A 16,541-nucleotide genomic window follows, 5' to 3' on the forward strand; every position below is an offset into this window, starting at 1 on the left:
TGACAGCAACAGTTGTTTGCCTTAGCATCTCCTACATGGTTATTCATCCGTGTCTCTGAGTAGAACGTTGAACAAATCCCCCTCAACTAAACGGATTGAAAAGCGAGGATTTTCCTCCCATTCTCGTGTGGTCAGTTGGAAAATCTTGTGTAGGTATTATATTGTTATTGGCAGTGACAAGGGTAGTCCTTCCGAGAAATAATAGTCATGAAGTGTGTTATGTTTCCCCCTTTCCTAAAGGAATTTCCCAAAGCTTGACCGTCCGTCCGACGGCCCCATCCCTCTAACAAAAAATGTGTACTAATGTGAGACCTAATTTTTCTCCGACCGTTTGTTTTGATTATTTTCGGCACACACACACGCAGCCCTCACCGTGCGGTATCTGACGCGAAGGTTCATCGGCGAGTATCGCTCGAACACCGACCTGCTCTACAAACAGACGGTAACCCTGGACAATGGGGTGTTGGACGTGGAGATCGTGGACATTTCGGCCGAGAACGAGAATGATTTCCCGGTGGAGCAGATCCAGTGGGCCGACGCGTGCCTTATCGTGTACAGCATCACGGACCGGGCCAGCTACGAGTACGCCCAGCGGTCGCTCGGCGAGCTCCGGCAGCTGCAAAACTCGCCCTCGGCCTATCTGATCGGGAACAAGGCCGACCTGGACCACTTGAGAGAGGTAAGTGCTAACGGCCGGCGGCGGCGGTTCCACTGCCTGGTGCAGTGTGGGATATATGAATTGGGAGGAAGGAGAAAAAGATACACCAAGAAATAATAAAATAGCATTTAGAGTGGATTAAATGATTTATGTGCTCACATGGAGGGCGAGATTGGTGAGGAAGATTGAGATCAAAGGAAATCACACGCTATGAAGAAGGTCATTGAACGTAAATGCAGGTTACTTGAAAACAGTAGCCCCGTTCATAATTAATTAACTCATTATAAACTTCAATCATGCCTGGACAAAATTTAAGATTATAGTTATAATTTGCAACGCTGCAAGAATGAAATAATAAGTATCAGAAGTAGTCCTTTCTGAATCCGTTATTGGGATGGGAAAAAAAAGTTTCTTCGGAATTCTGAAAGAGCTACTTCAAATACACAATTTGGACGTTCTGCAAGTCATCTTTCGAAATTTATAGCAGGAATTTCAAGACGTTTCTTGGGGTTTTCAGTAAAGTTTTCGGAGTTTTCAGAGGAGGGCTTCAGGGAATTTCATGAGGGCTCTACGATGGTTTTCTGAGGAGTTTCAAGACATATCAAAGCGTTTCAAAGAATTTCCAGAAGGCTTCAGGGGGCATCATGAGACTTTTGGTAATTTCAGGGGTTTTAGGAGTTTTATTATGGGTTTCAATGTATTTTAAGGTGTTTCGAGAAGTTTCAGGGAGCTTCGGTTTTGGTGCTCAACAGCATAAAAATGATAGAATGTGATGAAGATTTTTTTTTCTGGATATCCTAGGTCATCCAAGCTGTTAGCGTACAGGTGTAACGGCAACTTCTTTCATTATATAAAGCTACGATTTGTAATCTATCATGTCCAGTAAGCCTTCTTAAAGTTCAATGGACAGTATCAGACCAGTCGGGATATCCTAGGTCATCAAAACTGTTCTTGAGTTGAGATCCTAAAGTCTACGGGTATAACGATGATTTCTTTCATTTTACAAAGCTGGAATTCATAATCTATCATGTCCAGTAAGTCTTCTGAAACTACAATAGACAGTGTTAGATCAGTCAGAAAATCCCAGGTTATCCAAACTGTTCTTGAGTTTAGATCCTAATGTCTACGGGTCTAACGATAACTTCTTTCATTATACAGGGTGTTAGGTTCCTGAGTGCAAACTTTTTAAAGGGTGATAGAGGACCATGAATGGAGAAAAAAATTGTTCTACGCATATGGTCAAATCTCAACCGTTACGTAGTTATTGAACTTCCCATGTTTTTGACTCTTATTGCCTTAACTGGCAATAACTTGAAAATGGCCAAACTTTTCGAAGTTTTTTTACCCTTATTTGAAAGATTATTGAATTTTCCATCAAATGGCGTCTTTGAATCGATTGGTTTAGTTAAATAACTAAGTTTTCTAGAGCAAAATAGCTAAAAATAGCGTATTTTTATTAGTTTTTGTCAATTATCTTTGAAACATGCGTAATAAATTAAAATTCTTTCTTAGGCAAAGTTGTGGGCCCGGTTACACTCTACAATTCGTTCTTTGACACTAAACTACTAGCTCTTATCGTTTTCTTGCAATTTTGATTCAAATGTGCGGCACAATGCGCAAAAAAGTGCTTTCCATTACAGTTGCAAATTTATGATCTGAAATGCGATGTTAAAATCGAAATTGCAACAAAATGATAAGAGATAGAAGTTTGATGTCAAAGAACGAATTGTAGAGTGGAACAGGGGCCACAACTTTGCCCTAATAAAGAATTTTGAATTATTACGCATTTTTCAAAGATAATTGGCAAAACTAAATTTAAACACACTACTTTTGAGCTTTTTGCTGTAGAAAACTTAGTTATTTAACTAAACCAATCGATTCAAAGATGCCATTTGATAGAAAATTCAATAATCTTTCGAATAAGGGTCAAAAAACTTCGATAAGTTTGACCATTTTCAAGTTATAGCCAGTTAAGGCAATAAGAGTCAAAAACATGGGAAGTTCAATAACTACGTAACGGTTAAGATTTGACCATATGCGTAGAACAATTTTTTTCTCCATTTATGGTCCTCTATCACTCTTTAAAAAGTTTGCACTCAGGAACCTAACACCCTGTATAAAGCTATATAGTTAAACGATATGTATATGATTTGTAATCTACCATGTCGTCCAGTAAATCTTATCAACGTTCAATAGACAGTATCAGATCGCTCGGGATAAACTAGGTCTTCCAAACTGTTGTAGAGTGTAGATCATAAACTGGGTGTAATGGTAATTTATTTCATTATACCAAGCTACGATTTGTAATTTATCATGTCCAGTAAGTCTTCAAAAAGTTCAATAGACAGTATCAGATCAGACGGGATATCCTAGGTCATCCAAACAGTTCTTGAGTTTAAATCCCGAAGTCTACGGGTGTAACGGTAACCTCTCTCATTATACAAAGCTACGGTTTGTAATATTTCATGTCCAGTAATTCTTCTGAAAGTTCAATAGACAGTATCAGATCCTAGGCTATCAAAACCGATCTTGAAATTACATTCTCAAGTCTATGGGTGTAACAGTAACTTTTTTCATTATGCAAAGCTACGACATGTTATCTGTCATGTTCAGTAAATCTTCTGAATGTTCAATTGGCTGATGTGAAATATTTCAAATGTATCTTAGAATGATTGTTGATGTGAACTTTGTATAGTTATATGCGGTAACTATTTTTAGCTTGAGAAACTACTGTCATAGCCGTAGATTTTAGGAACTGAGTTCGTTAACACTTAAAATAACCCAGATTACCCCAAAAACTGGTGGACCACCAAATTTCACCATAATGTTATTAAGTCATGTAGCAAACAATTATAGTCAAGACAGTTATAGTTAGCCGAAACACTAGAGACAGAACGCGAACATTATTTTCCCCCTAATGAAGGCACCATCCCCAAGTGCCGAAACGTTGGGTAAATAATAAACCCGATTAAAGAATCAAGACTGCGTAGCCACTAAAAGATCACAGTTTGATTTTTATTAGGGTTTTATTACAGCAATAACCAAATCCCACAGTTTTATCACTACTTTTATGAAAACCATTGATGAAATGTTTTGTAGTGTACTTGAAGATATTCATAAAACCAGATTTTAAGAATAACCAAAACTCTCCAATATGTAATCCTTCTAGCTTCCATTATTACCACAATAAAACTGTTCAAGCTCTCAACAGATGACGATCCGTTCGATTAGTAACGACATCTGTTGGTGGAAAAGCAGAAACTATGACACTGCTAGGTTTACTGCGGTTAACATAAAAGTAAATTTTATTTCGTTTTATTTTCGCTAATTATGGTCGTCACCATATAGAAGAATTGCTCTAATTAGCAATGAATTGATAGTTTCCCGTCATTTCCATAGCATGCTCACATAAATAAACTCTCTCAGCTGAGTTTTCTTGTAATACGAGATAGTTTCACCAAATTAAAAAGTTGATTTATTTCAATCGAAGATGATAATATTCACTATTTTCAAAGTGCATTAATTTTATGTTTCTGCAACCAGTGTTGGGAATACTCACTTGCGAATAGTTATACTCACTTGCTTCTATCTCAGTCCTGAAGCATGCTATCAAAAAATGATGTTTGAAGGGCTTTTAGATTGTAGTTTAATCTAAAAGTTTGCCGAATGAAAGAAAGGTCGAAGACGCATACCAAAACCGTGAGAGAGCTGTGAGCACAAGTTGATTATAAATTACACGAATTTTACTCACCTCGTACTTACAGATCTCTCACAACTTTGGTATGCGTTTGCGATCTCTACTTTATTCAGCAAACTTTTAGGTTAAACTACAATATAAAAGCCCTTCAAACATAATTTTTTGATGGCAGGCTTCTGGACTGAGATAGAAGCAAGTGAGTATCACTCTTGCAAGTGAGTATTCTCAACACTGTCTGCAACCCCAATATTCACGGGCACATTGAATGCACATAAGCCTTGAATATTCCTTCGAGATGATCGCTTTCTACTTGCAAATGGTGTCTCTTCCTGAACTTTTCGTGTCATTGAAAAACCTTCTCTGCATCTTGAGCTGTCATAGTTTTTGTTAAAAAAAAAAACAACAACAATCATCATAACCTCTTTTCGCATGCGGAAAAAATTCAACTAGGTTTTGAAACAGTTTCATTGCTACTCTTAATACGGTTTGCAAAACCTCTCCCAGAGTGGTCCATTTAGCCGGAAGTTGCTTTTAAAGAGGTTATCAGGAGGTTTTGATGTAAGAATCAGTTTTATTGCAAGTTTTATAGAATTGGCCATGAACATCTCTTAAAAAGCCGAACAAAACTTAAATTGTTACTTGGGTTGACTTCCTTGGGCATATAGTATCTTCATGCCTGCCACACGATGTACACATGCGAAATGGTCATTGGCTAAGGAAGTTCTCAGTTAGTAACTGTGAAAATACTTATAGTACACTACACTGAAAAGCAGGGGTTGTCCCAGTAGCGACGTAACGTCAAGAATAAGAAGAACGGGAGTCTCAGTGGGGTTTCAAGGTGTTCCCGTGAATTTCATAGGTGTCAGGGAGATTTTCTAGGTGATTTCTATGTGTTTCTGGCTGGAGATTACTGGGAGTTTAGGGGGGCTTCAGTAAAGTATAAACGAAGTCTATGGAGCCTCAAGGATATTTCAATGCGTTTGAGAGCGTTTCAGTTGATTTCAGGGGCCTTCGTGGGCTTTAGTAGAGTTTAAGGAAGATCAACGGGGATCTCAGATTTTTTTTTTCTGTGGGTTATCAAGGCGTTGCAAGACAGCAAGCCTCGTCGGTTAAATGCACGGTTCTTGCTGAAAAATGATCATTTTGCAAAATCATATTCAAATAGGCCTGCAACTAAAAATATGATACTAAAAAAAGACTTGATTTACCTAGTCTTGCGGTACTTGGAAGACACGTGAAAAGGAAAAAAAAACCTGTTCCTGACATATCAATTTTCGTTGTAAAAAAGAATGCCATGCTTCCTACGAAGCATCACATCACTCACATCACCAACAACATCATCGTACCAATCCGGGCACATCAATCAATTTCTCGGTTCTATATTTAGGGCACTCTTTCTGGCCGGAGAAAGGCTTGGCATCTGCACACTGACAGACTGCTGCAGAAATGGAGCTTCCCCCTTGCGAAGTGCACTTTTCCATTCCACGAACGAAGCCAGCTAGAGAGCTATGCAGCGTTCGTCGGAATGCATATTAGCATATTTTATGCGATGATAGGATGAACGTCGATAATTTTTGACGTCGGCTCGATATCGAAATCTCGGCGATGCATCCCGGCCATGGTAGTCCTTCCACAATGGCTATTTTTTTTTTCAGCAGCGCTTGCAGCAACCAGCTTACGGATTCGCGCAATACTAAAAATAGCAAATGCAATCAATGCGGCGATATGATAGTCGACCGGCGTTGGCATAGCATTCCCGATTGGATGCAGATATGTTGAACTGGAAATGTTGGAATATACAGGGTGTTAGGTTCCTGAGTGCAAACTTTTTAAAGAGTGATAGAGGACCATAAATGGTGAAAAAAAACGTTCTACGCATATGGTCATATATCTAGAAAACTTAGTTATTTAACTAAACCAATCAATTCAAAGATGCCATTTGATAGAAAATTCATGATTCCTTCGAATAAGGGTCAAAAAACTGCGATAAGTTTGACCGTTTTCAAGTTATAGCCAGTCAAGGCAGTAAGAGTCAAAAACATGGGAAGTTCAATAACTACGTAACGGTTAAGATTTGACCATATGCGTAGAACAATTTTTTCTCTCCATTTATGGTCCTCTATCACCCTTTAAAAAGTTTGCACTCAGGAACCTAACACCCTGTATACGAGAGCAACATTGTTGTTACGAAAATTAAATTGAAAAGATATTTTATTATTACATTAATCGATGGTTTGTACGGCGATTTGCAAGGCAGTTGTTCAGGATTTCATTCAAAAACTAATATGTATTCGTTGGAAGTGTGAACATGAATCATCACTCAATAGTAAAATAATATTGCATTTACTAATTCTCAATTCCAATGCGCATTCTAGTGTACGCTACACTCAGTCATTAGTTATTCACGACATTAGTACGTACAACTGGTAATTAATTCTGATTAACTGCAATAAGTACTCCCCTCGTACACGGTTGAACACGGTTTCGCAACTCACCAAAATGCGAGTGCCAGAAACCTACAAAACCCCTTGAAGAAATTATGGCACCCATCAGCATCAACGAGTGTGGTCAGTCAACGGGCGCGCACTTGTGTCTGACCCGAAAACTGTCTACCGTGGAAAATCCTAGCACAGCCCAGACACGCAAAATAAACGCATGTAGTTTTCCATTGCCACCACCACCATCGACGACCAGTAGCAGCCTTTACTCTTGTCCATCCGTCGCGTCGGAAGCTGCTGCACTAGTAATATTGTAGGCACCTCCGCCACCGACAGCACCACCGTCAACATGCTGTTCGACTAATCTAATATTTTGTTACTGAGTGTTTTCCTTCATTCCGTGATTCGGTCGACCTGTTTCGAAAAACTAAAGAATAACAGGGTAAAATGACTCATCCAAGGGAATTTTTGATTTCAACCCATGTAAGTAATGCTAAGTTGAAAATCACTATTAATGGTTTTATCCCTTTTTACAAAAATCGAGACGAGTTCTTTCAGAAATTGTTGAAAGTAATCCGGCCTCGTAAGAGTAATTGCAGAAACCCTGTTTAGATTGTTCCAAAAAAACAGAATTACCTGTATGTACTTACACATTGAGGGTACAACTAATACCAAGTTGTGTTTTTTTTCCTGTGTAAATACAAATGTTCTTGTAATAAGAATGGCAACTTCAGGTGGTTGATCATGATCATGGTCATATCATGTCTAGGTTTCTTCCAGAAAGTGCAACGATGCCGGAACAGCTAGATTCACATAAAAACTAAACATAAGAACTTTTAGATTGTAAACATCACCGAGCTGTAGGTACGATACGCTCATTCCAGTTCTCTGCCAGTGAAGTGATGTCGTGGTTGGAAAAACCCCACCCGGCAATGGATATGCGTGCCACCGCCTAGCACAACAATAGCCTCGCAACGCTGCGCACAAGCGAGTGCACTTGAAGACTAATAATACGGCCGGAAAATTCCCTACATTTGGAAAACCGTACGGAAAGCGTGAAGTAGCTCTGTCTTCAATAATGGGTGCAGGATTTTCCAGTGCCATTACACCAACCTACTACTACGGCATCAGTTCATGATCACACATATTGGCGGATGGAATTTCACTGGTGCAGTTCGTATTTATGTCATACCACCGGGTAGGGCGATGCATCATTTGTGAGAAAATTCCATTGGATGGACCTAGGCCCGGGAAAATTCCTCGTTGAACGGTGACGGAGATGGGGCTAGGAAAAGCCGGATGTTGTAATACCATTGGAGCCAAATATGCAAATATGCCATTCGTTGCACCGTTCGGTGCAAGCGTTGTCAGGGCGCTTCAATGCATCATCACTGGATGCATCAGTGGGGATTAGAGATGGCGCCTATGTAGGGGAATGTGGGGTAAGATGCCATTTTTCAAACTTTCATCGTTTTCAATGATATATAGCCTCATTTGTTAGGCTTTCAAAGTGGTAACAGCAACTAGACAATATTTGCTCGATGCTTCAGCAAAAACATTCACTAAATTATTGCATTTTCATCGATTTTTAGCGATTTCAAAAACTGGTTCGTAAAAAGGCCATCTGCCATTCAAAAATTACGTCCATCAGTTTTCTGGCATTTTCGACTCACTTTCACCCCTCTGTCACATTTTTTTCGTATACTCAATACATGGAGTGTCACCCCCCTTCCCCACTAAACGATGGTCGTCATATTTGAATGACCCCTAACATGGATAGTGTAGACATCAACAACCATGCGCCTCCATGGGTGCCTCAATCTCCTTGGGAACACATGGCTGGTAATAAAATCACCCGAAAACCTTAATTGCAAGCACGAAAAACCGGAAGTTGCCAATTTTTTATTGGGAAATCAAAAGATTTTCCGTGGGTTTAGCGGCCTAGCTTCTAGAAGAATGTTTATTGCAAACATATCTTGACATCATTCACCTAAAGCATGATGAAGTCCCATTCAGGAATGATTTTATGAGTTGGGCCATTTTACCCCATCTTGGCATTTTGGGCTCTGTTCCCCCCATATGTGAGAATAACCAAGGGCTCAACTGGGAAGAACCTACTGCAATCCTGACATGGATTTATTAAGGAAAGTAAAGATCTAACAAATTAACACTGGGCTGTTTGTGAAAAGTGAAAAAGGAATGCAAATTATGGACGGTCCAGGTAAATTTTGACTGGCGTTAACTCAAATATTGTTAACCAAACTGTACACGAACAAAAATTATGTTTTATTCTTCATGTCTTAATTAGAATTAAATATGGAATGAGCTCATCAGTCTGTAATGCGTTGTTGCATATTTCAATATATGTATTCACTCACGATGATGCAACGGCCGATAAACTGGCGTTGACTGCAACAAGTATCTAAAAGCACGTTAACTGAACGAACTCATTTTCTTCTGATTGTTACTTGGGCTCTTTCCAAATCGCACAAGCATAAAGAAAAATCCATATTCTTAAGCTTTTAACCATTTCATTAACATAAATTGTATTCTGCTCTTCTCCAGGTCCAGGAAACGGAAGGAGCCACCCTAGCGGCCTCGCATGCCATCGGGTTCTGCGAGGTATCCGTAGCCGACAACTCACCCGCCCTGTACAAAGCATTCGATCGGCTGCTGGTCGAATCCCGGGCCCGACCCGTCAAACCGCGGAAGTTCTCCGTCAGTAAAATGTTCGGTGAGTTTCTTTTTCAGTGAACTGTTCTGTGTGCAGGAAAGTTGTTATATGTACAGAGATTTTTGAATTCGTGGAAACTTCCATTTTACTCTCCGGTGGTTGAATCCTGGACTAAACACCGAAACCATAAAATGAACATTAAAGAGCGCAAATGAAGCTATAAAATTTAATTAATCCCACCTTCCATGGCTGATTTTTTTTTCCTGAAATTCGTTGAAATCCAATCCCGTCACAAATAACGCAATTTCCGTATCGCTTATCTCCTCCACCCGCCAGGTACCCTCATCGGTAACAATGGCACCCGGCAGCCTTCGACAGCCGTCAGCCAAGGCACGGTCGTCCCGTGCCACAAGGGAGAACTGCACAAGTCTCGCGTGATGAAACGGCGACAGGCATTCACCGCGACGGCATCGCTATGACCGACATCAACGGCCACCGAGGACAGCAACTAAACAGTGTTTTTTTCTATGTTCATCGTTCGTTGTGGTTCTTCTTCTACATGGTACCGAATCGGAATCGCTTTTGTAACCCCTCGAATGCACTATAGAAGAACCAGAGTGACAACGAGCGGTTCTTGCATTATAGAGATGGACGTAATCAGAGAGGAACCACGAGCTCGCCGCTCAACGTATTCCTGAATTGTATTCTTCATTGACTGAGTCGAACGGTGAGAAGATGTGATCGCGCGTGGTCCGGCGCGGAATTTTGTGGCTAAGGAGACACGACGCCATGAAGTACTGGGGGCCGGGTCACCGTCGTCGTCGCCGGTGGAATGAACAAAATGTGATTTTAATTTTAGCAGCTTCTAACGATTTGCTGAAGTGCTTCTTTGCAGCGACCACGGTGTGTAGTACAGGAAACCGTTACTCATCATCACCCAACAACACGTATAGCCGTATACATGTAGAACGTACCTAATACTAATCCTACTTGAAGTAGAGAAGTCTGAGCGATTACATATGTTCGTGGCCCTATTGTGCGATGCGTATTATTGTATGGAACTAAGCATGGAACGTCCCTTTATCGTTTTAGATAGAGAGACATTTTTATTGATTCTAGTGTCGATTGTATTTAGAAGTAGGGAAAGGTGTGGAGTTTCCGCAAAGTCACAATGTTAGCATAACTATCAGCAAAAAATCTTAAACTGAAAATTCAAGTAACAGAAACAGATGTGCTCAAAACGGTTATTTTTATACTGTTTTTCAAAATTATGCGTCCACCATCAGCATTTGAGATTTAAGATAGTTTTGAAAAACAAATCAGAAAAGTTTGTCCAAATGTATCAATTGAGAAATGTAATGCAATTCTGGAAAATTTTTAGTTATCTGTAACGATCGTAATTTAGCTTATAAAAAATACGACACTTCGGCAAAACAATAGGTTCCGGGATCATTCGGTTTCCACCAAGCTGCAAAAAAAGTGTTTATGCAATTCAGTATTATAATTTCTATTTTATACAACTCATTTCGGTATCATAATGGTCAACTTTTCCGAACTGGTTCATAATGCAACTGAAATGAGTTGCATTATGAAAAATAGTTGCATAATGTTCATAATGCAACCCATTTGAATTGCATTATGAACATTATGCAACTCAAATGAGTTGTATAATGAAAAAATCATTGCATAAAATTTTGTATGGAACTCGTTGCAAAACTCGATTTTTTCAGCACTCTTCGTATTTATCCAACTCGGCAAGCCTCGTTGGATAAATGTACGACTCGTGCTGAAAAAATCAACTTTTTGCAACTAGTTACATAAATAACTATTAAGTAGTTTATTGTAATAAATTTAACAGCGTCACGGTTAAGTCGACTATAACAGTGATGCCTGAATTGACAAATATAACCGTTTTGTGATGTGCTGATCCAATTTTTTCTCGAAATTCCTCAAAAGATAGCTGAATTTTTGATCACTATGTGACACTCACTTATCCACTGTGTACATTTAAGCTTGTTGCAACTACGCTGTAGCGTTCTAAAGAGTCGCATTTTAAAATTGTTGTATAAACTTGGAAGACGGACAACCCTCTAGCTTGCAAGCAGTGCTGCGCAATTTCATGATGCTTTATGCCTAACGACACTCACTGTGAAGTGAGGGTCTAATGACAAACGACGGCCATCTAAACAGAGACAAATCAAGCCAAAGCAACTCAAACAAATCCTCGTTCAAGGCAGTATCAACACATCCAACAGCAGCGATCGCCTCTTCCTCTTGAAACACACGATAAACACAAAGCTCTGACTGCTTGATTTTTTGTTCTAAGCCCCACATTCATATTCATACGGTGTGCTATGTTAGTGTGTTTGTAGCGCCGTGCACTAATACCACCGACGAACCGACGTGACAGTGGCGTTTCAAAAGTGTCCCCCCCCCCCCAAATTTAACAGTCGACCAGCGAAGCGAGCGAACGCTTCTGTCAAATCAGTGCAGACGCGAACCTTTTCCTATATGATCACACGGGGGTTTGAGGTCAAACTATCAAATCAACGCGAACCGTTATAGAGATGGCGGTAGTGTTTGGCTATTTTTCATCATTTTCGTCGAGGACCACAAATTTGAATTTGTTTGTTCTAGCTGTCACGTCGGTTCGTCGGTGCTTCGGTTCGGAGAAGAAAATTGTCAGAGGCAAAAAATAAGCAACAAAGAAGGCACGTCGACTACTCTTTATCCCAACCGGTAACGAATAATGATCTCGAAAGTTTTTGTTGATGACACAACAGAAGCTAATTTTTTTACGTACTTACTTATTACTAAATCAAAATCAAAACTTTTTGATGGTAGATCTTCAACAGCGTTGCAGTGTTTACCGTCTTGAAGTTAGCTCTCGAAAATCGCAATGCAAGGTTTGAAAATCTTTAAAATCGAGGTGTGCGAAATTTATCATATTCTGTTCATGTTGGGTCAAACCTTTTTCGCATCAGGATTGAATCCAGGACCTTCTGCATATGAATCAGAAGCGGTATCCAACTCCAAAGAAACCTATTTTTTCCACAATATTGGCCTGTTTATTTTATCCCTCTGTTATGCAAATACTTGCTTCTGATTTAAACATAAATTTTCATCATCCAAAATTGATTTTGAAATGTTTTTGATAACCATTCTCATCAATTCTGGATTTTGTAAATTTAAGTTGAAAATTATCCTAATTTTCATTTATGAACATTATTCTAATTTTTTTAACTCTTCTCAGCATTTAGATTTTTCAGATAAAAACTTTTTAAGATTTAATAGTTTATCGCGATCATCATCGGTTTTATGGTTTTCTCAAAAAGTTCCTCAAGGTTGCTCCAGAGATACTTTTCGGAAATGTTCTAACGATTTCTTCAGCAATTGCTCCAAGAGTTCAAGCACTTTCGAGAAACTGCTCCTAGAAGTCTTTCCACGGATTGCAGCAGCAATCTCTCTGAGAAATTCCCCAGAGATAACAGCATATTGCTCCAAGAGGTTCTGTAAAATTATCTACAGGATTTTTTCACAAATCGTTTCAGAGGTTTCTTCAGAAATTGCTGATGGAATTCCTTCTTCCGTAAACTACAACTACGATTCGTAAGAATTGCTTGAAGAATTGCTGCTAGAGTTGCTACAAGGATACTTCCAGGAGCTTGTCTAGGGTGTTTTTTAAAAAGACACAGACACGTTTAATGCTTTCAGTGAGCTATTTGCTCTTTGAAGGAAGCACGATACTAGACAACGGACTAGCATGCAACGCCCAGTGGCACAGCCGAAAACTTTTCCTGACAGCTGCGGCGGGAGTCGAACCCGCGCTCCTCAGCACGATGCGACTAAAGGCTTGGTGACCTTAGCCGCACGACCACGAAGCCACTTCAGGGATCGCTCCACGGATTTTTACAGGAATTGTTACAAAGATTTCTGCTGAAATAAATTCAAGATTTGTTCCTGAGATTCCTCCAGGAATTGCTCCAAAGATTATTCCTGGAATTGTTGCAAGGATTCCTCCAGGAATTGCTCGATGGACTTTTCCAAGAATTGCACTCGGGGTTCCTTCATCAATTTCTCAGGCAATTTGCTTCATAGGAAGATTTCTCTATAGCAGATGCTTCAAGATGTTTATCAAAAATTGTTCCAAGGATTTTGCTCCAGGAACTGCTCTAGTAATTCTTTCAGAAATTTAACAAGTGGGTCCTCCTCCTCCAGAAATCTTTCCACTGTTTCCTGTAGAATTTGCACATTACCAGGAACCGTTTCGAGGTTTTATTAAAAACTGCTTCTAGGATTTGCTCAAAAATTGTCGCAGGGATTCTTCACAAATATGCTCTAGCAGTTTCTAATTCCTGAAAATTTCTTAATGACTTTCGGCTAGGGTTCTTCCAGTTATATGTGTTCTTGCAATTCTTGCAAATATACTAAGAAATTGCTTTAGAAGTGTCTCCAGGGTTTTTTTTTAGAAATTCTTCCACGAGTTGCTCCATAGATTTTTCAGCGATTCTTCTTGAAAATTCTGCCGGAATTGCTCCGATAAATCCATCATCTATTTTTCTGAAAGTCTTGCAGAAATTTCTGTTAAACTTGCTTCTTAAATTGTAGTGAATACTTTTAAAGAATTGGTCCATAAAACTATCCCGGGAGTTCCTTCGAAACTTTCTCTGTTGTTTTTCCAGAGATGTCTTCAGGGATTGCTTCAGCGATTCCTCCATAAACTGCTTCCTAGATTTTCCTCTAGAAATTTAGCCAGAGGTTCTCAAGAGACTCCACCAGCGGTCCCAGTATGCTTTTTTTACCAGAAACGGTTTAATTCATAGGAAAAATGTTGCAACTGTACTTATACTTTGGTACATGTGGTCAAACCATTTAAAAAGTCAGTACACGATTAGCCACTCAAATGACGCGGCAATGGGAGACGTTTCCGCTAATTACCGTTTACCGATCGTCACTATGTCTACTGATAGCTATAGTGACATTCAGACAAGGAGGAAAAATGCCACTGCTTTCCGATTATGTCCGAGATGATTGGTCCTGATGGCACCGGCCTCCAAGCGGTGTGGCTCGATGTTTGTCTTCCGATTAATTGATTGTTATTTTGCTTAGTGGGGCGCGCGCGTTTGCCACACTACTGCCACACCCCCGCTTCGATACCAGCCAGTTAGTGTACCAGACTGGCGACATTATCGCGCTAGATGTGACGGTTTAGGGGGCGTAATTAACACCCTAGTACTATGAAACAGCCATAATTAGTTAGATTTCAATATATTTAGAGACAGCTTATGTACCATTTGTTCTAAACCAATTTTCGTAAAAAGTTTAAATTGAGGTAAAACTTGTTTAAAACACAACATTCTAGAAATCTGAAACGATCAAACATGAAAAGGATCCTTTCCTTTTCAACTTAATGAATAAAAAAGGTCATAGACTTCAATAGTTGGCAAAACTTTGTTCTCGCCTCAATTTGAAAAACTAATTGAAATTTTTGTCTAGTACATTAAATCAGGATTCGAAGTAGTAATCAGAAATGAAACAAATTTAAAGTTCAATTCCAAATTTCCATGGTTTTGATAGTAATGATTATGTCCCGTTATGCCTCCAATTTCTTAATGTTCACTCTCATAGATTGGGACGTGGCAAACAATCCAATCGACTGCAAAACTATACTTTGACACGTCTCTGAACATTTTGTTTACCCGTAATGAGCTGCAGCATAATGCGCATAATCTACAACCGTTCATGTACGTATACGTTTGTAGTTAGCCAGTTTCAAACAAGAAGCGGATGGAAAACCCCCCGGCCGGAAACGTGTGCGTGGAACGGAAATCCCCTAGCACGATGCGCAATTAAACAATATTTTAATTGCCGCTACAAGCGAGCGTGTCTTTATCCTTGCTTGCAATCGCCATCAATCCCAACACACTTCGAAGATTGTTTTGCAAAATTTTCCATGCTTTTGCAGAGTTATTGGTTTAAGTCTACTCTTCTGTCAGAAGATTAATTATATTTCGCTAATTTGCTCTACAAGCTAACCAATTCTGATAGAACGTGACTTGAAGCCATCACACTCACCGATAATTAAAATCCTAGATTATTTATTATGAGGTTGTTTCCATGCTACGCGTTTCGAAATGGATGCATGTACCTGTGTAGACTTCATTCCCAAGTAACATTTTGAAGACCGATTTGTCTTGTAGAGGTTTTGATATCCGTCATAAAACCTAGTACCTTTTCCCATTTTGCTTTTTTGTTCTAAGAACCTCTTCTAGTCTATTTGACTAAAAAATGTTTCTTGGGATTGGGCTTACAATTTAGTAGCAGCAGTCGTTGGAAAGTTCAATCTCGTCAGTCGTCTGTTAGCAGCAGGCTGCAGAAGACTTGCATCAGTTGCTGATGCATATTAAACATATATGTTAATATGCGGATATATTCGCACAAAACAAACAATCTAGAACAATCTTGAAATTCTACTAAAAAACAAGACGCCTTCTCCAGAACTCAAAAGGCAGTAGGGCACACGCAAAAATTTGCTTCCTGGAAAAGTCGCTTGCATGATGGAAGTTTCCACGCTTGAAATCACTGGATGCCTGCAACGCAAATGTGACCTATTTTTGATGTTCCGTGGTAAAAGAGTGGATTCCACGAAGACACATATCAATGCAGCGCAATCAGTTTCCGGGTTTTTGGCAAGCTGCTGGGGAAATTCCTAGCTGAAATCGAACTGAAACTGAATCATAAACCGGTTTTATCACGATATATTTTCGTGTGAATTGTTTGTCGATCGTTTTCACTACAATGTTTAATGTTTGCATTTTGATCTATTTTAAACCTACAGATTGAAATCAATAAGAATTGCTTAAAAATGAAAAAGTAGAGTTTTCGAACATTTTGATTATTGAAATGTTTCATGAAACAACCTCACCGTGATAGTGAAATTCATATCAGCAAAGCTTTTAACTGGTATCCCAACAAAAAATGACGTGTGTTAGCTGACACTCATCAAAACGATTCCTGAATATCAGTAATGAACTGTCAACGCTAAGTTTAAAAAAAGTGTTGATATCTCGGCAA

General features: G+C 39.3%; 1 protein-coding gene across 1 annotated transcript in view; it reads left to right on the top strand.

Annotated features, from left to right (window-relative positions):
• Nucleotides 1–16,340, top strand: part of LOC115262469 (ras-related and estrogen-regulated growth inhibitor-like protein) — a 75,882-nt gene extending 59,542 nt beyond the window's left edge. Inside the window, exons 3-5 of the mRNA XM_029864880.2 lie at nt 366–679; nt 9,359–9,527; nt 9,804–16,340. Of these exons, the coding sequence (XP_029720740.2) occupies nt 366–679; nt 9,359–9,527; nt 9,804–9,946 (626 nt within the window). The 3' untranslated portion in view covers nt 9,947–16,340. The remainder of the gene's footprint in view (nt 1–365; nt 680–9,358; nt 9,528–9,803) is intronic.
• Nucleotides 16,341–16,541: the final 201 nt, after the last annotated feature.

Source organism: Aedes albopictus, chromosome 2 (assembly GCF_035046485.1).
Source record: "Aedes albopictus strain Foshan chromosome 2, AalbF5, whole genome shotgun sequence".
Lineage (NCBI taxonomy): Eukaryota > Metazoa > Arthropoda > Insecta > Diptera > Culicidae > Aedes > Aedes albopictus.